General features: G+C 44.4%; 2 protein-coding genes and 1 pseudogene across 3 annotated transcripts in view; 2 read left to right on the top strand and 1 right to left on the bottom strand.

Annotated features, from left to right (window-relative positions):
• The first annotated feature begins 18 nt into the window (after window positions 1–18).
• Rep15 (RAB15 effector protein) lies at window positions 19–3,966 on the top strand. Its single transcript, XM_076940906.1, has one exon. It carries the CDS (start codon window positions 288–290, stop codon window positions 978–980), a length of 693 nt encoding a protein of 230 aa, XP_076797021.1. The 5' UTR covers window positions 19–287; the 3' UTR covers window positions 981–3,966.
• A 2,468-nt stretch (window positions 3,967–6,434) lies between these two features.
• Mrps35 (mitochondrial ribosomal protein S35) overlaps window positions 6,435–25,144 on the top strand; it is a 35,098-nt gene continuing 16,388 nt past the window's right edge. Inside the window, exons 1-5 of one of the 2 annotated variants that reach the window (XM_034512257.2) lie at window positions 6,435–6,605; window positions 10,782–10,819; window positions 12,798–12,965; window positions 15,130–15,190; window positions 21,778–21,917. In XM_034512257.2, coding sequence (XP_034368148.1) covers window positions 6,500–6,605; window positions 10,782–10,819; window positions 12,798–12,965; window positions 15,130–15,190; window positions 21,778–21,917 — 513 coding nt within the window. In that variant the 5' untranslated portion in view covers window positions 6,435–6,499. Of the gene's footprint in view, window positions 6,616–10,781; window positions 10,820–12,797; window positions 12,966–15,129; window positions 15,191–21,777; window positions 21,918–25,144 lie in introns of both variants that reach the window. The other variant, XM_034512258.2, reaches the window with a different exon arrangement.
• Window positions 8,531–8,630, bottom strand: LOC117715914 (U6 spliceosomal RNA; annotated as a pseudogene).

Consider the following 25,144-nt stretch of genomic DNA (forward strand, 5'->3'; position numbering starts at 1 on the left):
GTATCCTATACATAACCTGGAATAGAACAGGTGTTTTGTGTGAAATTGTCATTTGTCACTTGGCAGGCATCAGGAATCTGTGTGAGCACAACACACCTAGTTCACAAACAGGGGGCCCTCCCTCACATGTTTGTCTAGCCTCAGGTCTATATGGCTAGCCACACCAGGGAAGCTGTGGCATCAGGAAGCTGGTGGTGGCTTTGCTGAAGAATATCTGAAAAAGAGGCAGTTCCTGGTGACATTCACATGCTGGATAGCTAGGAGCAGCATTTACTGGGTGTGAGAAAATGGGGCAAAAGGCCTCACAGCAGGTAACTCCGAAAAACACTCAAGAGGTTCTCATCATGTGTGAGGTGGTCAGTGCGGCTGTTTCCTATGCATCGCAGAAGCTGAAGGAGTACCTTGGGTTTGAGTATCCGCTGAGCAGACTCTGCCTCGCAGCAAGTTCACTGACTGAGATCTTCCTCGTCCACTTCATTACTTTTTGTCAGGAAAGGGGAGCTGATGAGTGGCTCACCACCACCAAGATGACCAAGCACCAGGCCTTCCTGTTTGGAGCAGACTGGATTTGGACCTTCTGGGGGCCTGATAAGCAAATACGGCTTCAGGTGGCAGTGCAGACCCTGAGGATGGCTTCTCTCCCTCTGAGGGACCCAAAATCCTGTGAGTCAAGGGAAGAGGAGTCTTGGAAAAAGGGCAGATTTGACAAGCTGGAAGAGTTCTGTAACTTGGTAGGAGAGGACTGTCTGGGTCTGTTTATCATCTTCGGTGTGCCTGGAGAACCTAAAGCCATCAGGGGCGTTGTCCTGGAGAGCCTCAGAAACGGGATGGTGGAGAGCCAGCTGCCAGGACGTGAGGCTATGGAGCAGTTTGTGCTGGAAACAGAAGACTGTGTCTCCATCAAAGAGCTGCTGGGGAACTGTCTGAGTAAAAGAGATGGGCTGAGTGACATGGGCAGGGTTTACATCCACATTCTCTAAACTGGGCATGTTGCTGTGACTGGCCTGTAAGGTAGACTAGGACGACCCTCAGCACAGGGTTATCCACCCTCTACATTGACTGAAAGTGATCACCTGGGTCAAAACCTGCTAGTGTCACAATTACAGAAAGGAAAAAAAAAAAAACCTAGCTGTGTCTTGGGAAAATCTAATTTGGGCTTTGTTTATTCAAAACTAAAAATTGGGAGAGAAAATGATAAATTATACATAAAATCTGATTTGGGAAAAAAAGTTGTCTTTGAACTCATCTTGTAGTCACAAGCATAAAATGTTACTGCTGTGGTAGGGAGAGCAACTATTCGTCAGGTGTAGTGGGGTGCCAGTTTTAGTTCAGGAGTCCTAAAGACAACTTCCCACTGCTGGCCCTCTGAGCCCCACCTCCACAAGTGCTCCTTCCCAGCAACTCCACACATAAAGGACTTTCAAAGGATTTAACATAGGGTTCGACTGGGTGTTAGCTTGACCATGAGTTACCGAGTCACCTGTGAAAGAATTTCTTGTTGCAATGTGTGTACTCGAAGTAAGGAATGTATTTTCAAACACACCAGTCATATTTTCTAAAGTGTCTTCCTGGGATTTAACAATATAAAGAGCAATTGCCATTATTCATTGACCTCACGTTGGGCCCACTGCTTTAAATATATTATTATAATTTGCACATAAGGCTCTGGTAAGAAGTAGGTATTTGGTGCTATTTGTTTACGATGTGTGTGATTCCCAAGTCATGAGCTGTTAACAAAAAGCCAACTCCACTTAAGACTCCAACTCTTCCAGCAACACATAAAGTGACCTGACTGTTGAGCACTGCAAGTGCTGTGGTCACAAAGATGTTCGCCTGTGAGGAAGCTGGTTGGTTGTCTCTGCCTCACTCCTGCTATACTCTGTGCTGTCCTTCTTAGCCTGTTCCATAGTGTGTAACCCTTGCTGAAACATGGGCCATGGTGATGTGGTGGTGGTGCAGTGCTGTAATCCCAGTCCTGGGGGAGGCTGACAAAGAATGGCTGTGAGTTTGATGCCCAACCTGGGTTACCTGGTGAACTCTGGGTCAGCAAGGGCTACCCAGTGAAACTTGTCTTCAAACAACATGGACCAAATCTCTACATACCTACCCTCCAAAAACAGGGTTTCCAATCGCCTTGGTCCTCTCTGTGTTTGGGAATCTAGGGCTCTTGCAAGGCTGGATGACATCATCATAGGCAAGATGATAGCAGGTAGCATATTGGATGGCTGTTTAAAGAAGTACATTCGATGTTATGAGCTGTGTCACTTTTCTGTTCTGTATCATTTATTTAGAAAGGCTCATTGCAGGCCAGAGTCTATACAGGACCGCTGACAGGTCAGTTGTTGAGGAAGGGATGAGGTCAAATATGAAACCAATGCTTCCCCATTTCCACTCACTTATCCTGGAGCTAGTTTTTCTCCAGTTGCACGTTTCTCCCTCTATTGATTCCAGCCCTTGCAAACCAATTCTGGGACTCAGGCATCTAGTTACAAATACCTAGTGGGTTACCAACAGTGCCTATTTAATTGACTCTCCTCTGTGACTCCACCTGTCCTCTCCAGGCCATTGTCTCTTCCCTGGGTACTTTGGTAATCCCTTTTGCTTTGTCTCACCCCTGCCCTATGGTATAAATACTTTCTCTTCAGTTAAACCTGAGATGTGCCCTTTGATTTCTTCTAGATTCCTAATGCCTCCAAGTTTTTCCAAAGGTTAAGGATAAGGGAGTAGGAAAGGTGTGGTTCATACCTGCACTCTGGAGGCAGGAGGCAGGAGAATTCCCATAAATTCATATTCAGCCTGGGATACAGTCTCAAAAACAAACAAAAAGATAGCAATACCTATCTTGTAGTGCTGCTATTGGTTATCTGAAATCCAGTCTTCAGTGTTTAGCACTTATTCAAGTCTACTGCATCCCTCTGTATCCAGCACACAGGATGTGCAGAGAACAGAGATAGACGTTGCTTTAGTATGGGCAGAGCCTAAAGAAAGAGCCTGCTCCTGTCTTCTGTCCACTGAGCCTTGAATTCAAATGTGAATACACCTTGCAAGTTTAAGTAACAGTGTCCCCCAAACCTCCTGTTAAGAGTGGCCACACAGACAAGACCTGGAGAAAGCAGGGGAAGAATTTCTGTAATCCCTATGGCATCTCCTTGCTTCAAGAAAGAATTGAGTGCACAGCCTCCTCTGCCTTGCTTTTCCATCCCTGAAACATGTATTCAGCCTGAAGCCCTTTCCTTAAGGAAGTTAGAATAAGGAAGAGTGAAAGACAGTCCTATCTTGGAAATCGGCATGAGATGCAGTGTTTAATACTGTAGTAAATGGGTATCAGTGTACATGATTACTTATCAATTTAACTTTAAACACAGTAAGATAGGGCTGAGGATCTGGCTCAGTGGTCGAGTGCTTGCCTGGTACTGTAAAACATGAACACTAAGGAATATGGAATACCCATGGAGGCCTCCATTTCCCCTCCCAGGTAACAGTATTTGTGATGGATAATCACAAATTTTTAACTTAGCTGGATTTAAAATTGCCAAGGAAATACACCTCTGAATGTGGTTGTGAGTTTGGAAGACCCATGATGAATATGGGCAGCAGCATCCCATGGGCTGGGGCCTTAGACTGAATAAAGAGAGAAAGCAAGCTGAGAGCCAGCATCCGTGACTGCTGTCTGACTATGGAGGCAGCTCACCACCAGCCTCAACATCCTACTGCCACGATGCACTGTTCCCTCAGACTGAGCTAAAATAAACCCCTTTATTCTTTAAGTTCTTCGGCTAAGCATTTTGTCATACCATGGAAAAGAGGAGCTGTTGCAGTGTTTAGTGGCATAAGATATACAGCAGCGTTTGCCTTGTATCCAATGAGCATGTTAAAAACAAAAGTTTAGAGTTAGTTGATAGGTTTATTCACAGATTATTGCTGAATGTCTATTGAACAAAGGCCGGTTTTATGCCCTGTCAACCCAAGTATGCAAAGGATGAAGTCCCCATTCTTGGGGTTTTTTCTATCTTATGGTGGATTGTACAATAAATATATGTATGCATCTTTTCACTGCATCTTCAGATACTTCCAAGGATTCTGTAAAGAGAAGGTATGAAGGCCAGTGAGATGGCTCCGTTGGTACTGGGTTATTTTTGAGGCAGGATCTCAGTACATAATGTGCAGTCTAGTGTGGTCTTGAGCTTAAAGTCTTCCTGCCTCAACTTCTGAAATTCTGGATGCCTCTTGCCCCCAAACAAACAAATCAACAGAATGGAACAGTGGTAAAAAGGCTTTTGCTTCCAAGACCAACAATCTGGGTAACTTTCTTAGTTTTAAAAAAACAAATATAAACAAATTAAACACAAATAAGGCTAAAACATAATGCTCAGAGACACCTAGATTAATTGGCCAACACCTTGGAGTGAGTCTGAGATTTTTTTTTAAAGCTCTTGAGGTGGTTTTAGTGTTCAGTCAAGGTTGAGACCCATATTTTCTTTTCTTTCCTTTTGTTCTTTTTGAGACAGGGTCTCACTGTATATCACTGGGTGACTTGTAACTTAACTACATAGACCAGGCTGGCCTCCAACACACAGAAAACCACCTGCCTATGCCTTTTGAGTTATGTGATTAAAGGGATGTGTCACCATGCCCAGTGGAAAGCCTAGGTTATCTATCTATCTATCATCTATCTATCTATCTATCTATCTATCTATCTATCTATCATCTAATTTGTATGGGTATTTTGCCTTCACGGATGTCCTTGTACCTCATGCATACCTGGTACTGGTGGAAGCCAGAAGAGGGCATTGAAACTGAAATTACAGATGGTTGTGAAGCACCACCATATGGATGCTGGGAATTAAACTAGGGTCCTCTAGAAGAACAGTCACTGCTTTTAACTGCTGAGCAATCTCTCCGGTCTTCCCTCCAGAACACATATCCACGCTGTCTTAACTCCACCTCATGATGTAACCAGAGCTGTTCTGGTGGCTTAAGAGGCAGCATGCTCCCTCCCTGCCTGGATATTGGCACTGAATTTGGAAACAGATGCAGTTTGCTCACATACTTTTTATAAAGAACTTAGTTTTTATTAAAAAATTATCTCTCATATTAACCTAGGCTTCAAGTTAGTAAAAGACCATTAAAAAAGAAGGCTTAAAATTCTTAAATAGTTCTACCCAGAATTACCTATGTAATCTGTAGAGAATCATTGAAAACTGAAAATGTGGAGCCCCCTTTCAGAATTTAATAAGAACTTAAGTCACCAGTGGATGACTGTACTTCCAAAACCTTTCCAGCTGAAAAGTTACATAGAGTTTAGAAAGTTCTACTGGCAAACTAATACATGCTTTACACTGTAAACCATCTTTGCCTATTGATACTTTATAAAGGAGTTACTTGTAAAGATTACTTTGAATCTTTCTGTGTGTGATAGGACTGTGCATGTAACTGCAGGTGCCCATGGAAGCCAGATCTTCTGAAGCAAGAGTTACTTGAGATTATGAGCCTTTCGGAATCTGGCCTTAGGAATCCAATTCTGGTCCCCGCAAAAATAATACCTGAAAAGCCAAGGTCAAAATTTAAACTCAAACAATCTAGTTCAAAAGACCATTAAAAAAAAAAAAACAAAAACAAACTGGTAGGGGATGCAGCCATGTCGTGCCATGTGCCATTCCCCGAACCCTTGCCTCTGGTGATTGTTACTCTGTTCAGTTGAGGTCAGTTAAGAAGTCTAATGGCTGCTGGAATAGTAAAGTAAGTAGACATGTAAGCCTTACCACTGGAGTTTTACCCTCAGAACCTAGGTGGTGATGGGAGAGAACCAAAGAACTAATTCCCTTAAACTGTTCTCTCACTAGTACACACACACACACACACACACACACACACACACACACACACAGTACACACACATATATATTTAAAATATATATGCCGTGTAAAGCTAGGTATTATGCTCCATTTCAGCAGTTGGGAGACTAGAGCAGAATGATTGAAAAGAAGATAGGACAGAAGGAGAAGAAAGGAAGAAAATGGAAGAAAAAAAGGGGGGCTGAAGAGGTGGTGCATCGATTAAGCAGGGACTACTCTTCCAAGGGACCCAGGTTCGGTTTCTAGCACCCACAAGGAAGCTCACAACTTTCCTAACTTCATATCCTCTGCTGGCCGCAGTGGGCAATGAAGGCACATGATTTGTTGAAATCTGCAGGCAAAACCCAATATACATAAAGTACATAAATAAAAGGGAAAGGAGAAAAACATCTTAGAGCAGCCGTTAAAACAAACCAACAAACCAACCAACCAACCAACCAACCAACCAACCAACCAACCCACCCAGAACCGTAAAAGTAGACTGTGAGACTTCTGGGTCAGAGTCTCCATCATTACACTTCAACCAACCACAGATACAGCTCCGCCATCCCTTTGCCCAGTGCACTTCCGTTCCCAGGTTACGCACTTCCGGCCCCGCCCCCACTCGGCATTGCTTGTCCGCTCTGGCTCGCCGTCCTTCATCATGGCGTTTGCTGCGCTGCAGCTGAGGCAGCCCCTGTGCCCGGGAGCGCGCGGCCTCCGTACCTTCTCCTCAGTCGCCAGGCCCGCGGCTCCGAGAGCCGGCCCGCGTGAGTGTGGGTGCGTCGCCGCGGGCTGGGGGGGACAGTGGAGGCCGCGCGCTCCGTGACCTTCCTCCTGTGTTTCTCTGGAGGTCGCCACTCATTTCCAAGAGTGCGTTAGCTGGGTCCGGCCCGTCGCAGGGGTTCGGGGCGCTCTGTGGCGTGAGAAGCAGTGCAAGCGTGGAGCTGGAGTGAATACAGTGGCGGGAGCTTTGTGCACGAGTGGGCAACAGGAAAGGCCGGTAGCGGGCACCAGGGCCTTCCCCCGCCGCCTCTCCTGCAGGGCGTGCTTCATCCTTCCGTGCTTGCACTTCTGCACATCTCCCCACAGCACATTGAGCCTTTCCACTCCCTCGTTGAAAACCCACAAATGGTTTTTGGATAAATTATAGACTACTTCAATACATCATAGTGCCTCGTCGTAGTCTTAAGATGTGTCCATCTCCAAGTTTTTGCCCTTTTATTCCGTTAAGTGGAAGTGTGCTAGGCAGAGTTGCAGAGGCTGGCATTCTGTCAAAGTTCTGAACTAGTGCGTGTACACAGGTAAACAGTAACAATAAAACTTATTATCAGGAAGAAAAAGAAAGCAGAGTGTTGAAAACGATAGGCTGTTGAAGAGGTGGCTAAAAGGTGGGATAAGATAGTGAGGAGAGACCACCTCTCAGAGGAAAGGATGTTTAATCAGTCACGACGACTTGAGAGAAGAGCGCTGTACTCAAAGAGGTTAGGTATGAGCAAGGAAAAGAAAGCGGGACACCCCGGCCAGAGCTGTTCAAGTAAAGAGAGTGGCAGTCCAAGTTGTCAGAATTAGAGTAGTGGGCTGAGATTTCAGGGTCTGGGGGCATTTGGTTTTACTTTGAGCTTTGAGCTTGAGTTTTGTTAGAAGTTGAGGATCACACTAGAATAGAGAAGTGACATCTGATTTCTGCTTGTGAAGGATCACTGGTGTCTGTGTAGTGACTCACTTCGTCAGGGTTAGATTACAGGACCTATTTGGAGGCTGTTGGTAATCCAAGCGAGATGCTGGTAACAGCGTAGAAAGTGATTTGGCTCCTAGGATGTAATTTGAGGATAAATCCTTTCCTGAGCCATTGGATGAGTTAGTACCGTTTACAGGGATTATAAACCCTTTGTCAAGCCTGTCTTGTTGAAGCGAATTAAATATGGTGACCCTCCTCATTTGGCTGTCCGTTTTTCAATATCAGCCACACTAAGTTTAGATCTGTTTACTTGTTTCTATTTTCTGTGCTCTCTTTAATCTATAATGTAAGGTCAGATAAGAGGGGCGTTTGGTGCTGTGGACTAAATGCAGCTGTGGCCAGGTGCTGAGCACTTCAGGAAGGACGTAGTCTGATGTTGCAGGCATTCCTGGTCTGTATCACTGATGATAAGATGATGCCCGTTTCTTTGTGAATTCAGTCCAAAAGTGAATAGTATCATAAAAAGCCCATAGATTGTCCCACCATAGCAGGGACTAAGCGTTCCTTTAGTAGAGTCTCTGCTTCCTTAAATGTCCTTCCATGACTCTCCTTTACCTTCTGGCCAAGGACATCTCTTCAGTATTTTGGAATACCCAGACTTCCATAATTGAAAGAGGAATTCCTCTTAGAAATTCAAGCAAGCAAACTCCATGTGCCCCAAGTCCACTGCAGGACCATGAACTGTGCCCAGTCAAAGCTCAGGTACCAAGTATCTGGGGTTCCTAGAATTCTCCCATCACCCAATAGGGCTACCTCTCTTCTCACACTCAGGGAGGGAGTTTGTTTTGAAATCCCTACTTTAACCTGATTTGAGGTTTTCTTAATGAATACATCCAATGATTGTCAACAAGGAGAACAAAATGTATAATCAATGTCACAGTCTAGCTGAGAGGCAGGTACTGCCTTAAAAGTCTATTTTTCTAAACCTCACAGAATGAAATGTTACTAAGTTGTAAAAGTATGGACTCCTTCATGGATCTGCCTGCCAGCCTCATGCAGGACCATGCTCATCTCTGCATTGATCCAGTTTTGGCTTATGGCTGCCGAAGCATTCTCTGCTGTCTTCAGACATTTTCTCATCTGCCTGTTTCCATGACTACCTTTCATCCTTTAGCCTTCAGTCTTTAGCTTTAAGTGTGTGTCCTCCAGGAGATAGTGTCCACTTCTTATTTGTTGTTGCCTGCAACTACGGTTACCGGGTTCTCCTGAGACGAAGCCTGGGAATGAATGGGAATGGAGGGCGAGAGAAACGTGGGGCCAAGACAAAAGTATTCTGATCAAGGCTCGAAGTTTAATATTTTGCTTTCACATATAAAGGGGAAGCCCCACCCCCAGAGTCTCTTCTCGGTTCAGCCCAGGGGCTGGGCAAGGAGATAGCAGTCTGGAAGGTGTCAAGGCTAGCTCAGCAGGCAGTCCATTCTTAGCTCAGGTAGCAGACTCCAAGGCGCCAAGGCTGGCAATGCAGTGCATCTCAGGTCCTACTGTTGTTTGGTCTATTGTGATAAAAGACTTGCAGGGCTTCTCAGGCCTGGGTGAAGGGCACACTTATTCAGTGTTCTCCAGAGAGAACCACACCTGTGGAGTGGATGGATGGGTGTTGGGTATTGTGATGGACTTGACCACATTTTAGGGAGGATTATGGAAGGACTTTGGAACTTTGGGACAGAAGAGCCATTGAGTGTTGAGAGCTCAATGGGATGTTCTGTCAGAGCTTCGAAGATAAGAATGTGGAAAGCTGTGCAAAGACAGAAGCCTGGGGCTCGTGAAGTTTCTGAGGGAAGCAAAAATTCTAACTGGGCCATTTGTGTCAAGAATCTGTGGGTTTGGTCATCTGGAGCCGAAGAATCAGCTGTGATTAACAGAGACAAGAACCACTAAAGTAAAACCTTTGTTTTACTGGGACAATTGATGCTGGAGCTGAGAAAATAGCTGTGATTAAGAAGAGACCAGCATCACTGAGGTGAAATCTTCTGAGAAGTGTTTCTAAGAATCATCACAGAGATGTTGTGCTCCAGAGGTGGCCTAAGTTGTGCTTCACCTGAGCAGTTGAACTTGATAGTGTGAGGTGGTACTGGTTTTAACAGCCTGAAGGGGTCATGGAGAACAGCTGAGGCTTGGCACTGTGAGAGGTCAGAAGAGGCCACTGAAGGTGCAGCTGGAGTAGCATTGGAAGCACCAGGATTTAAGGGATCATGGAGAAAAGTTGAGGTTTTACACCATGAAGATAGCCCACAAGAGGCTATTGGTGAAAGTCCAACACAGTTGCAGCAGAAGACCCTAAATATTTTGAAGATGCCAACACCATAAGATGACCACCAAGAACAGCAGCACTTGTGAAGTGGAACTGGCCTGAGCATAGAAGACAGTCTGTGTGTGATGCAGAGGATGGAGCCAGAGAAGTGACCCTAGCCCTTTGGAGCAGCCCAGAAGATCGTGAATCCCAGATAATTGAACGTTGAGTTGTTTATACTTTGGGAGTTTGGTTTTGCTTTGTTCAGATTGTGACTGTGCCGTGGTTCTTTCCTCTTGAAGTAAGAAAGTAGTTAACTTTGATTTAACAGGAGCCCACATCTAAGGGACTGAATTTTAAAGTAAGTTTGTAAAGACTGTGGGGGCTGGGCAGTGGTGGCACACGACTTTAACCCCAGCATTTGGGAGGCAGAGGCAGGCAGATTTCTGAGTTCGAGGCCAACCTGGTCTACAGAGTGAGTTCCAGGACAGCCAGGGCTACACAGAGAAACCCTGTCTCAAAAAAACAAAAAATAAAATAAAATAAAGACTGTGGGGACTTTTAAAATTTGTCAAATGTTTTACATTGTGATTTTGATGTTAATGTGTGGTCCTGGGGGTAAACAAAGAAAGAAAGGTTATAGCTTAAGAGTGATATGTTTGTGTGTTAAAGTTGACAAGGTGTGAATTGTCCTGGTAGTTTTATATTAATTGTACTTGGGAGACTGAGGCAGAAGGATTGCATCAAGTTAAGGAGCAGCCAGAGCTACAGTGTAAGACACTCAGATGGAAGTGTTTCTGTAGATGATGAGTTCACTATATCATAATTGCTATTAAGTTTCTTTATCCCCATTATTCAAAACTTGGAGAAAGCAGGTTATTGTTCCATTTTCATGTTACCAAATACCTTAAGTTATGTTAGAACTGCAAGCCAGTGATTTTGAACAATGGCTAATTATAATTTTTTGTTTTTTAGGTACCGTATCCAGAAGTGAAAGGCCGATGAGAAGAAAGGTACATGTGAATTTATTTTACTTTGCTCTGTCCTAATGATTTCTGAAGCCCTAAGGTGAGATGGAGGGTGTCCCAGAGAGGCTTCACAAGGTCTCTGGGCAGCTAGGAGTTAGTCTTCAAATCATCAGCTCTAGGAAGTAGACTCACTCATACACACCAGAAAGTAGGCACACTCAGAATACAGATGATTCTTTCAGTGGTCAGCGTAAATCTCACCAGTTTTTCTTCTCTGGGCATCATTAGGAGTTCAGGTCAGTTGATGAGCATGGAGTCCAAGGCCAGGGCAGTGGTCACCTAAGGCAGCAGTTTACAGAAGAGCATCTCCCACTCTGGGACATGTGCCATCCTGATGTTGAAATTTAGATGGCATGACTACATTTTGCCACCCTAAACCCCACTTTTAAAAAGTACTTATTTTTATTTATGAATGTGTATTTATGTGTGCTTAAGTTTATGTGTACCACATGCGTGTCTGGTGCCTTTGCAGGCCAGAAGAGGACATCAGACTCCCTGGAACTAGGGTTACAAGTGGTTCTGATATGGGTGATAGGGACAGAACTTGGGTCCTTTGCAAGAACAGCAAATGCTCTCAGCCACTGAGCCATGCCAACCCTAAATCCTACCTCTTATATGGGGGCCATCCCCTTCTGTGTAACACTTTAAAATACACATGTGTGTTAGTGTGATTGGCTAAGCTGTCAAGTCATTTATCTCTGGGCCTAGAAGACATTATGCATTTTAAAACCTGTTTAACCTTGATTAATTTATCTCAAATGCTAACTCTTTATTTTTTTAAAAACTTAAATTACATGTGTTTATTTATATGTGAGTTGTGTTGTGTGTGTGAGTGTGTGTGCACGTGAGCATGCTGTAGCACGTGTGGAGGTCAAAGGACAGGTTCGCAGAGTCGGTGCTCTCTACTGTGTGGTCTCAGGGATTGAACTCAGGTTGTCAGGCTTGCTGGCATGCACCTTCACTTGCTGAGCCATCTCACTGGCCCACAAGTGTTTACACTGTCTTACCTTCCTTATTCCCAAGTTCCTCCCACTGTCCAACGCCATCCCCACAGCTTCCTCCTCCTTTTGAGGTGGGGACTCCTATAGCCCATGGTGGCATCAAACTTGCTGTGTAAAAGCATGACCTAGAACTTTCAAAAACATGTTTAAGGATTTATTCATTTTTATTTTATGTTGATGAGTGTTTTGCCTGTATGTGTATACGTGCACCATGTGTGTGCCTCGTATCCAGGGAAGCTATAAGAGGGTATCAGATTGCCTGAAATTGGAGTTACAGACAGTTGTGAGCCACCATGTGGGTGCTGGGAACTGAACCACAGTTCAGAGAGCAGCAAGTGCTGTTAACTATTGGGCTATTTCTCCAGCTGCTGACCTAGAACTTCTGACCGCTTCCTAGGAGCTGGCAGTATAGGTATGCACCACCATTCCTAGTTGCTGGGGTCTAATCCAGGCCTTCGTGCATGCTAAGTAACACCCTACCAACTGAGCTACATCCCCAGCCCTGTCTCGAAGTTCTTAACATTTCCTTGTGTTTGATTTACATCATGGATGTAAGCATAAAAGTTCATAAAGTAATTAATCCTCGTGAAGAAAATGTGAGATTGAATGCGTTCTTGTCATCGTTTGAAGCAACTGTGCAGATATTTGTGGTGAGTTAGTAGTTTTTACTCAAACGACAGATTTGACTTGTCACTGTTTGTGTGTAGTGTGTAGGCACATGTGTGTGTAGTGTGTAGAGATTAGACGACAGCTCTGTAGGGTTGGTTCTTTTCATCCGATGTGAATTCCCAGGGTCAAATTCAGATTGCCAGGTGTGAACAGCAAGGGTCTCAGTTTTTCAGTCCTTGAAATCTGGTTTTCTATAGGGTAGTTCAATTTTTATGTATCTTAATTACAGATTTTGTCATAAAATTAAAAAATATGTTTATATTTAAAGATTTTAAGTATGTCATGTTTTTTAGGCACTGCCTCCTAGGACAGAGAAGATGGATACTGACCAGGACTGGCCCAGTGTTTACCCCACTGCGGCGCCATTTAAACCCTCAGCTGTTCCTCTCCCTGTTCGAATGGGGTATCCAGTAAAGAAGGGTGTGCCCATGTCGAAGGAGGGGAATCTAGAGCTTTTAAAGGTAAGTGGGGGCTCAGGGCTCAGCAGCTCCTCAGGGGTGCTCATCCCTGACACCCTGCTCCTCGTGTGAAGGTCCAGCAGAGAGAGCAACACAGTATGTTTTAGATCTCTGTTTCAGGTAATGGTGGATGCTGCTCATGGTAAAGAAGACATTAGAGTCATTTAATAACGATGTCAGTCCTGTGGCGGCTCCTCAGTGGCTGTGTCATTGTATCGTTCAAGTGGAAGGAAAATACCTGACTCTGAAAATCAGGAAGTGCAGATTCCACCCCGATTGATTGAGACAGTCATACCCAGAGTGGCCTCGAACTCAGGAGCTCTCGTCTGCTCCTGCTTCCCCCTCCCAGCTGCCAGAGTTATAAACCTTTGCTAAAAGGAAGGAGGGCAGAACAGGGCAAGGGGTGTCCTACACAGTGGGGAGAGTGCAATTTGCTGAGGAGAGCATTTCCAGAGACAAGAAAGCAAACATTGATAGAAGCAGGTCTTCAGATGAGGAGGCCATAGTGTAAAGATGCCTGCTCCTGAGGTGGTGGCATGCATCACTGAGCATGCTCACAGCCTTCCTGAGGTGGTGGCATGCATCACTGAGCATGCTCACAGCCTTCCTGAGGTGGTGGCATGCATCACTGAGCATGCTCACAGCCTCAGCAGCATCAGCTATTATTTTTCCCTTTTGTGACTCCAACCCTTATATTATTATGTTTCAAAATAAGAGAATAATAGAAAAACAATCCCATAATGCCAGTATTTTGTTTCTTTTTTCCCCTGGATTTCAAGTAAATATTTTCTGATCAGTATTCAAGATTTGTGACATAGTTTTTAGAGTAGCTTTCTGGTTTGTTTGTGGTTTTTTTTTTTTTTTTTTTTTTTTTGGTTTTTTGTTTGTTTGTTTTCTTTCTAAATGAGTTTAAGATAAATTGCGTTTTATATGCTTAACATTATTATAAAGTATGCTGGTAGGGGCTAGAGAGATGGCTCAGCAGTTAGGGGCACTGGATGCTCGTCCGGAGGACCTGAGTTTGATTCCCAGGACCGCATGGCAGCTCATGACCATCTGTAACTCCAGTCCCAGGGGATTCAAAGGCTGCTTCTGACTTACTCCTCCAGCTCCAGGCATGCACAGCACAAATATATACATGCAGGCAAAACATTTGTATACATAAAAAAGGAAATAAATATATTTTTTAAAAAAGAACATTTATCATTTTTAAAACTATGCTAGTAACAGTTTTTTATTTGAAGGAATCAAATCTTTGACCTTTCCTAAATTTTGTTTGACTTTGTTTTCACTTGTCAGTGTATTCTTAACTTCATTAAACTGGTTAAGAGCTGCCTGTGGTGGGACATCCTTGCAGTACCAGCACTTGGGAGGCTGAGGCAGGAGGATCAGGAGTTCATAGCAAGTTCCAGTCTAGCCTGGACTATAGGAGACTGTTCTCAAAAAGTAGATTAATTAATAAATAGAATCAACGATTTAGTTAAGATTTGCTATCTTCATTCATTCAGTTTAACTGTTTATTATAGACAAAGGAAAAGTAATGTTAGATTTCTTGGAGAATTGTGTGATTGACAGATTGCTGCCTTGAATGCTCTCAGAATTCTTTTTTATTATTATTTTTATCTTTGAGACTGTATTGCTGTGTAGCCCAGGATGACCTTGATGTTCCTGCCTTAGTCTCACTGCATGCTGGAGTTGCAAATGTGAGCTAGCACATGCTTCATGCCTTCAGTTTTATACTGCAACTGTACATAAATATGTAGATACATGGCATAAAGAATGTCATGAAAGTGTTTGTTTTTTCTATGGTTGCTGTCCTATAAGACAACGTGCTGTCAGACTCCAAAGTTTCAATACTGGATCTACCTCTGGACTTGATGCCTGTGCTTAGAACCAGTGCTGGAGAAGAGCTGTTCCATTTTGTTCAGATGACTCATTGGGCCTGTAGTTTAGTTTATGAGGATGTGATCTTGTTCATGTGTTTCTGGCATAGCTGGCATGGTGCTGGTGCCTGCAGTCCCAGCCACTCAGAGGGCTGAAGCAGGAAGGCCACTTGAGCTTATGAGTCTTAAAATGATGCAGGAAGCATAGGGAGACTCTGGGCAGTGGGGATTAGAGGGAGGGAAATTTGGCTGTAATTTATCCTTTTAAAACATCTCTGTTTTAGATTCCAAATTTTCTGCACTTGACTCCTGTGGCAATTAAAAGGCACTGTGGAGCCCTGAAAGGTACGTTTTCTTCTGGGAACATACAGCAGAGAGTCTCAGCTCTAAGGGGATAATCATGTTCTGAGTCACTGTGTCTTTTTCTATTAATTTTGGTTTGTTGATAGGGTCTTGTTCTTGTTTGCTAGGTAGCCCAGGTTGGCCTGGATATTGCTATGCAGCCCAAGCTAGCCTGAAATTCATACTCCTAACTCAACCTGTTAAATGATAGGGCTCCAGGAGGGCACCGCTTTCCTGTCTCTCTGCATTAAACAGAAATTGGTGCATTGTTCAAGACGTTAAGTTAATACGCAGTTTACGTTTGATGATGTTATCAGGTCTTGTGTGTGGATGTTTTACCTGCATGTATATTTGTGCACCATATGCATGCAAGGAGGCCAGAGAAGGGTCTCAGATCTCCTGGATTTGGAGTTAGAGATGGTTGCCAACCACCACTGGGTACTGGGAATCAAACCTAGGTCCTTCCCTCTGGAAGAACAGCCAATGCTCTTAACTGCAGAGCCACTATCTCCCAGCCCTTTTATGAATCATTTTTCTCCTGAATACTATAATGTCATAAAAAATAAATAGGGGTTGAAATGGTTTATGCACCCTGTAGTCCTTGCGCTCAGTAGGATGAGCCAGGATAGTGGACAGCTTGAAGCTAGCCTGAACTATCTTGACTATCAAAAAACCAAACTAACAAGCAAGACAGAAACAAGAAAACAAAGCCATATATACTTTTTTAAATCGTAAGATGGTAGACTCTGTTCCCGTAGTTCCATTTTACATTTAGAAAATAAACACTGTCATGAATATTTAATAGACGTGCAGTAGGAGAAGCAAGTGCCCACTGTTACTGTACGAGTATGAGGCTCAGGGTGCTTGAGCTTGTGCTGCTGTGTTTGTATTGTGTACTGACCTTTCCACTGGAATGGCCTAATGTTTACAGAAGCTGCCAAATGACTGAGAAGCCACGGTGAGTCTTTCCTAGAATACTGTTTTCAGGTTAGGACATTCATTTATCCCAACACTGAATTGCTACATTGTTTCACATTCTTGGTCATCCTGTATATTGTTCATTCTGTAAAATGGCTGAGTTCAAATGTGAAAGTGTATAATTTAAAAAACACATAATTTGCTTATTTTTGAAAATTTTATACATGAATGCAATATATTTTTGCCATATTTACCCTAATCCCACCCTGATACACCTTCCAGTCCCAAGTCTGTGACCTATTTATTTATTTATCTATCTATTTTGATAACCTGATGAATTAATTGTGTTCTGCCTATATATTCATGGGTGTGGGGGTCACCCACTGTAGCATGGGTAAGGAAATCTGATTCCCCAAGTAGACATCAGCTCTCAATAGCTCCTCAGCTCGGGGAGGGGACTCGGTCCTTCCCCACTCCACATGACTAGTGTGATCTTGTGTGGGCAGCCACAGCTACTGAGAGCTCATGAGCACAGCAGTTCCTTCATGTCCAGAGGACAGTTTCCGTCTAGTCTTCCCTGACCTTGGCTTTTGCAGCCTTTCCACCCCATCTTCTATGATGGTCGCTAAGCCTGGGTGGGGGGTGGTATTATACCTGCCCCATTGTTCACCCCATCTTCTATGATGGTCGCTAAGCCTGGGTGGGGGGTGGTATCATACCTGCCCCATTGTTGCTGAGCAGCCCACAGATACTTGAGCCAGTTCAGCCCACAGATACTTGAGCCAGTTGTGAACTTTGCATTGCCCACTGTCCCCTGCACTGTGCTGCTTTGATGTGGTCCTAGAGCTGCCCTAGTTTATGGGTATAGACGATGGATTTAGAGGGCAGTTTCATATTGTGTCCTTTAGCCAAATAATAGCAGTTCACCCTGGGGCCTCTGAGGGTGAACCCACTCATGGGTTCTCGACCAGGTTTATAGTTAGGGCTGTGTTTCCTCCTGTGGAACAGGCCTGAAATCTAATCAGAAAGTAGTTGCATACATAAGACCTGTGTCCCTGCTGCACACACATGGGCATATCTTTTTTTTTTTTTTTTTTTTTTTTTTTTTTTTCTGGTTTTTCGAGACAGGGTTTCTCTGTATAGCCCTGGCTGTCCTGGAACTCACTCTGTAGACCAGGCTGGCCTCAAACTCAGAAATCTGCCTGCCTCTGCCTCCCAAGTGCTGGGATTAAAGGTGTGCACCACCACTGCCCAGCCACATGGGCCTATCTTGCCACATCATTTGTTACTGTAACTTGTGGCTTATAGTAGGGTGAGACTGTTGATGACTGTTGAGACCCGTACTGCCCAGCTTGGTGGCCACTGTGTTGCAGACCGTTCTGCCTCACATTTTGGGGTCAAAATGTGGCCTGCTCTCTGACCCATGCTTTGGAGCTACTGTGTTGCAGACTGTTCTGCCCCACGCTTTGGGGCCAAAATATCCCGGCCTGCTCTGTTGCTCTGGTCCACGGGTCAGGGCCTAACAAGAGACATGAAGAATGGAGACAAGACAGGGTGTGTAGTCAAGTCTCTCTCATTTTTTGGTCTCTCTTATTGTCTCCCCTTATTGTCTCTCTGTCTTATTGTCTCTCTCATTGAAGGGAAGTCCGGGGTATTTATACACTTTGTCATGTGCCTTGTAGGCATGGATACCACGTGCGCCTTGCAGCTGGGGGCACTAAACAGCAAAACAAGATATGTGGGATAAACAAGATATTTATCAGAGTGTGCTCAGCTGTTGTAGGCTGTTGAAAACGAGTCTCTTATCAGGGTCTATGGCTCCAGATGGCTGCAGCCGCTTTCTAGCCGCTTTCTGCTGAAAGTCGGCTCCCAACAGATGCCTTTTACCCCAGCAGCCTGTAGAGCAACCTCTGGCGCTGTGGTAACCAGCCAGTGGGGAGAAAGCTTCTTGGCCTCTGGTAACCAGCCAGTGGGAGAAAGCTTCTTGGTCAGTACCACAGGACATGGCTTCTTCATGTCCTGTGATCACGTTGTCTTCAGCAATAGAGTTTTACTTTCAGGTTCTGATGGCTAACCAAGAGAAGTAGCAAGAGCTGTCCTGTTTTAGAGGTCTCCAGACACCCCTGACAATGACTCTGGATAGGGGTCCCACCGGCACTGGGCTTGGCAGGCCACCAAGACATGATTCTTGCTTGTAAGCGGGGCGAGGACTTGATGAGTTAGAGAAAGCACTTGTGTGGAGAGAACTGGAGAGAACACTGCAGTTTTGTCAGTAGAGTTAAATGACCAAGGCTTGGCTCAGACCTAACCGCGCAGGCAAATACTGAGTAGCAGTGCAGCCAGTGGGGTCAGCAGTGAGCCACTGTACAACAGAGTCATCCTAGAGGTTGTTTGTTTGTTTTTCAATTGTTTTGAGACAGGTCTTGCTGTGTGAGTGTTGGGATTGCAGGTTTGACCTGGTTAGTTTTAGAACTTTGACAAAAAGTGATTTTATGTGTGTGTCTGGTGTGTGTGTTGTCAGATAGTAGAAGCCTCCTGCCTCTTCGTCTCTGCCTCTCATCTGGGAACAATCTTTTGGTCATTACTTAGTTCCTGTGATGGCTTCCAGAGGACTGAGTATGTATTACAGCATGTACTCTGTGTGCCATGCCTGCATATGAATAAATGACAGAAGTGACTTCGGGAGCATGGCCCCACCGCTGTCAGCTGACGTGGAGCAGTGCCTGTCGCTCCCTGGGCACCTGTATTACAGCCTTCTCCTTTCCTCACTGTAACGGGGCACCAGCTGAAACAGCTATGGGAGGGATTGGTTTATGCTCATAATTTGAGACATTATAGTCTGTTGTGGCAGGGAAGGCATGGCCGTGGCTCCTGGCTGTCTCTGCAGATCAGGAAGCTGATAATCCCACGCCAGTTTCTTCCAGCTAGGCCCCACCTCCCAGAGGTTCCACAGTCTCCCAAAGCAGTGCCACCAGCTCACACAGTGAACCTGTTGGGGCATGTCACTCCCAACCGCAGGGATGATGCAGGAACACATGTTCTCATGTGTATGTATAACTATGCTTATATTCTGATTTATTTTGATCTGATTTGCATCAGGTTATACATAGATAAGCACCTCTGATTCTTTCTGGTCTGAAGTTGCAGCTATCAGGGATTCTGTAATTGATTAATACCTTCGGACAGTATCTCTGTGTACCCTAATTACCCTGTTAAAGGTATTCTGCTGGTGTTCAGAGTACTTGTCCTGACTTTTTAGGAAAGAAATGAAATCTAAGACATTTCTAAAACTGACAGCTGTTCCAGATTGGAGCTGTAATGGTCAGATTGAATCCCCGCCTCCCTTTTTTAAATTGGCTCATAAAAGTCAGTTAACAAATACATTCCTATGCATTTATCATTCCATGATAAATTTCATTTTTCACCTCTTTAATTTAAAAAATGTTTTAAATTGCATTTTATTCCCCCCCCCCCGTGTTTGTGTGTGTGTGTGTGTGTGTGTGTGTGCGCGCTCGCTTGCATTCATGAGTTAGGGCAAGTGCTTGCCATGGTGTGCATGTGGAGGTCAGGGACAGCTTAAGGGAGTCAGTTCTCTCCTTTGAGCATGTGAGTCCCCGGGATCCAGCTCAAGCAGAGCCTGCTTTGGCAGCAAGGGTCTTTACTCACTGAGCCATGTTGCTGACCCCATTTTTCCTTTTTAAACATTGTTTTTTAAACATGCTTGTACTCCAGCAACTGATAGTATTGATAAGGGATTTCTCTAATTCCTAATTCAAAATGCAGGCTTTTGTACAGCACATCCAGGAGGACAGCACTGTTTCCTACAGAGCATAAGTGGGCATTGGCCTGTTTTCTTAATTACACTTCTGCCATCCCTGGCTTGGGATTGTATCTTCCAGAAGACTCCAGGGTTTTCATCATTTCTTCTCAGTCTTTGTTCAAAGTAGGTCACTTCAGATTTTATATCTAACTTGCAAATGGAAAATGTGAAATGCAGGAAAGTTCAGTAATTTACCAAAGCTTGAATAATCAGTGGAGAAGTTAAATTAAAGCCAAGGTTCTTCAGAGTCTGCCCGCTGCTGCACCTATCAGATGAGGAGACGCTAATGGGGTCTATTATGTGCTTTCCAGTTGGCTGTGCTTTTCAGATACATAATTTAGGTAATTTAATGTAAAAACTGTAATTATCATCTGGTGATTGAAATGACTTATTTGCAGTTTAAAAGAAAAAAATACCCTGTGCAAAAGCAGAAGCCCTTGTACTTCTGCAGACTGGTGTCTGATGAGTGCTGAGCGGCCACGCCCATGTTGGAGTAGCATGTTGTCCATGACAAATGACGGCTGGCCTGCCTGCTGTCTTCTCTTTCTCAGGCCACAGTGTTCTTCATTTTGGTGATGCCTCCCTTCTCTCAAAACAGGTTTTAGGGGTTGGACGTTCTGTATGAGACAGGGTCTTGTAGGGCAGCTCAGGCTGGCTGGCACTTTCTATGTAGCCCATGAATTCATGGCCCCTGCTGCTTCCACACAAGTCAGTGATGTCAGAGAACCTTTATAACTCAGTGACATTTTATTGACCCTGATCAAGCCTAAAGGAAGATAAGCAAAGTACTACCTATTGGGAAATTGTTAACTTGGAGAAAAGTCACAGGTGAAGGACCTCTCAGTGTCCCCTAGGCTATCTGTCCACCATAATGACAGTCTCTCTCACAGTGTGCCTTATAGAGGAAGCCTGGGTCTCTGAGGTCTGATGTTATAACCCAAGGAACTGGTAACTTGCACTTGTTCTTAGAGTGAGGCTCTTTAGGGAATGAGAAGAGACCACCATGAGAGAGACCTTCATCTTCAGTTCAAATCCCTTTCCATCCTGACCTTGTGGGGATAAGGCAATGTGAAATCATGTACTAATAACTGGGAAGCCGGCAGTTACCCCCATCAACAAATGGGAACTGAGTTTATACCTCTGCGCAGGGATGAGAGAGCCCTGTCCACAAGTGCTTGGAAAATTGTTGTGGTCTAGTCTCAGGCCCAGAACTACCTTCTTTCTGGGCTGTCTTGCTTGATGAGGACAATCTGTTTTCCATTGCCCCACTGGCTCATCGGGGTTATGCGGAAGAGTGGGCGCTAGTGTTAGGGCCCACTTATGATGATGTATGTCAGTGTCTGAAAGACTGTTGACAGGACTTCAGCTCCTTCAAGGATTTCAGTCCTTTCAGCTGATCTTGTGTAGTGATGTTGATTTGGGGTGAATCAGCAGTACTGCTTGCTCTTCACAGGCAGTAAACTCTGGGCACTGAGCTGTGAGCCTTTTGTTGGGGACGGGGAGTTAAAACAGCAGCTGTCTACAGAGCCAGACACGTCCATCAAGGCAGTATAGTTAATTTCAGTGCTGGGGGCTGGGCCATGGAATGGGAAGCTCCCCTGGCTCTACCCCAGCCCCCATCATCGCTGTTCCCCACCAAAATAACCTTCTCCGGTCATTCCTTTAATCAAACTTCATGATTAGGATGGACACAGAGGAACAGGAGTGAGGAGTAGCAACATGGGTGTTAATGCAGAGGGGAGCCTGTGCCTGCACCTCTGTGACTCCAGTGCTCCAACGACTTCCCTGTCTGCCAGCAAGTTACAGTGGGAATCACTTACAAAGCTGTAGTGAGATGACTTTGTGTTCTCAGATTTCTGCACCGAGTGGCCAGCTGCACTCGACAGTGATGAGAAATGTGAGAAGCATTTTCCAGTTGAGATTGATACAGCGGATTATGTGTCGTCAGGACCGTCTATTCGAAACCCCAGAGCGCGAGCAGTAACGTTAAGGGTAAGAGCATGTTAGACACCGAGTCCTTAAGTACAGTTGAAGTGCGTTTGTATGTGACTGTAGAACAAGTACAGTTCCACTGCTCGTGCAGCCCTCGTATGTAGTGGGAGGATCATCACGGCCTGTGTGCTTGTAACTGTTGTATTTAAGAGGGATAAGCATCTCTGACAATTATTAAACACACTTTTAGTTTTGTTTTGTGGGGTTGATTCTCTCCTTCCACCTTTACATGAATTCTAGGGATTAAACTGAAACTGTGGTGAAGGTGACTGTGCACTAATGTAGTCATGACCGTTCTCACTGTGGAGATCAAGTCCCCCCAGCAGAAGCAGCTTAGGGCGGATGTATCTCCACTGGCAGTTTCATGGTGGGGAAATGATGGTGGCCGGAGCGTGGGGGCGGCTTGCTCACATCTCTGAATCTGCAAGCAGAGAGCTGAGCCTGGAAATAGAGCCAGGATATAACCTTAGAGGCCCTCCTCCCTGCACCCCAATTCCTCCAGCCAGACCCCACTTTCCAAAGGTCCTGTAATGTCTCAAAAGTGTCACCACTTGGGGACAAAGTGTTCAAACACATGAGTTTGTGGGGACATTGCAGTCCAAACCACAGCAGTCCTATTCAGAGGATCACATTTGTTTTTGTATGCGTGTGGCATGTGCACAAGTATGTATGCTTGTTTCTCTGTCTGTGGTGTGTGCATATGAATATGCTTTTTGTCTGTGTGTATGCATATATATGGTATTTGTGTCTTCATGGACTCCTGTTTGTGTGAGTGCACATCTTTGTAAATGTGTGTGGAGACCGTATGATTGCATTGGGAATTATCCTGGATTACTCTCTCCCTTATTCATTAAGACAGGGCCTTTCATTTGATCCCACAGTCTAGCTAGCCAGCTTGCTCAGGGGATCCCATCTCTGCATGAGCTGGAGCTACAGGCAGTCCTCTGACATTTATGTGGGTGCTGGGGATCTGAGTGCAGCCACCTCCTTAGCCTCCTTCCAGGTTATAATTCTAAAGAGTGAAATAGGTATTATGATTTTCTCAATAGTCAAAAAGTAGTTAAGAATTAAAGACACTTTCTGTTTGTCTAGAACTTAACTTTTAAAGGTGCTTTCTTGTGTTAATCTTGTGCATTTCTGCAAAAACCCTGTGAATTAAATTGTCCTGAGAGCTGAATCTTGCCAGGAGATAAAGTGACCTGAGGTTACAGAGCAAGCAGCAGACCTAGAAGCCCCGCTCAGCTCTTATGTGTAGTAGCAGAGTCCTGTCACACTTGTGTGCATTTAGGGGACACATCCACGCACTTAGCTGTTCCTCAGTGCTGTGTGGTTCTTGTTAGTATTTCACTTCACCACAGTCCCCTCTGATTACAAGTGGCAGCCATGTGAACATATATCTTGGAAGAGAGACTGATGGCACTTGGCCTTGAAGTCAGGGTGTTTGTTGGTCCAGCTTAAGGATGAGGGATTTGTAGCCTTTACAGGCTGCCTGGTGGTGTGAGTGTGCCATGCAGACACTGAAGAGATGGATGCAAAGTGTCTGGCTAAAGTCTCTTTAAGTAAGATACTAATGTGAACATGAGTTTTAAAGCAGTTGTTGAATAATAATCAACACTGCTGCCACTTTTTGAACATTGGCGTAAAAATCAGAATTTACTGTTTAATTTAATGTTACTCTAATGTTAGGATTTTGTAGTTTTTTAAAAAAGGAAAATCAGTATATTCTCATTTTTCTGTGTTGTCACTATACATAGATACATGTGCATATCTTTGCATTGTTATAAAGTAGTACAGTTTGCTATTTTCATAAACTATTTCTCCATATCATCATCAGTCAGACTTACCATAGAATGGGTGGCTTATCTGTGAAGCTCATAGCCTGCTTGTTGAAGCATACTCTGCCCGAAAGACAGAGGTTCTCATTGCCTGCAGAGTACAAGTGTGATTTTAATTGTTTCTGAGATTGTCTTACTGTGTCCTTGAATTTGGGGTCCTCCTAAATGCTGAGGTGATGGACATGTACCACCATGACCCCATTCCTTTCTTCTTAAACTTTATATATTAATTTACCAAGTACTGAATCTTCTCAAGTGCTGTATGGTTGCCAAGAACAAAGTAGACATTGTTCTCACCTCAGAGGTTTGTAATTCAGTGAGGAAATATGTGAATGAAGAGAGCCACTGTGCTGTGGTGTCATGAGTGAGGGGCAGGGTTACTGAAGTGAGTGACAAGGACTAGCAGAATCCTAGACTCCCATTCAGCCTTTCCTTCATTATGAGGTCTCAGCTCTTTCTTACAACTGACGCTCTCCAGAGAATAAATCTAAGCTTGCTATGCTATGGTTATGGCTCTGCCTGTCCCTGAAGCCTTGTGTTTGGGAGCTTGGCACTCTGTATGGCAATGATGATCTGGGGCCTGTGAGAGTTCTTAAGTTGTGGAGTACCCACCTGGGAAGGGAATACGATAGCTCTTGTGAGACCTGAGTTAGTTTTTTTAGAGAGCAGACTGTGCCAAGGCAAACCTAAGCCCAAGCTGCTCTGGGCTTCCTGATGTGTGATGGCTCCATCTTGTAGGGCAGTGGCATTGCCCTTTCACCCCAGAACTGTAGATGAGTAAATAAAGTCATTCAACTTTAGATGTTTCATTGTAGTAATCAAAAAACAGGGTAATAGTAGTTTATTGAACTATATTCAAGTGTCAAGTCTATCTGTGTCTAGTTAATATCTTAACCCTTGACATAATTCTCTGCAAATTAAAGACTTCCTGTTCAGTCCAATATTTTCCCAGTGCATGTCTTAAGGATTTAATTCCATGAAAAGTAGAACTGAGAGCCATATACATTAGAGAACCATTCATGTTCCACCACTGCATCTTAAAATCCCAAAATGCTCTGAGAAATTCGCTGTAAGAAATCCACTTTAGAGATGGGCTTGGTGGTACAGGCCTGTCTGATCCTATTATCAAGGAGGCTAGGGTATGGGAATCTCAAGTCTGAAGCTGTTCTGAGCTGCTTAACAAGTTCCGTGTACCTAGGCTCGTCTCACAACAGACAGAAAGAACCTAGTTAAACTTGAGGTATCCTAAATATATCTAGTAAAAATAAAAGTGACCTTTCACCTGCTCGCAGTGCTGGGGATTGTACCCAAGGTCTCGCACATGTGCTAGAGAAACGCTGCACCCCTGAGCCACAGAGTCACCTTTACAGAAAGATCTGAGCCTAGAATGTA

Source organism: Arvicanthis niloticus, chromosome 9 (assembly GCF_011762505.2).
Source record: "Arvicanthis niloticus isolate mArvNil1 chromosome 9, mArvNil1.pat.X, whole genome shotgun sequence".
Lineage (NCBI taxonomy): Eukaryota > Metazoa > Chordata > Mammalia > Rodentia > Muridae > Arvicanthis > Arvicanthis niloticus.

What these genes read in the sequence shown, in the direction of transcription:
- Rep15 (XM_076940906.1), top strand. Translation starts at nt 288, where the DNA reads ATGGGGCAAAAGGCCTCACAGCAGGTAACTCCGAAAAACACTCAAGAG.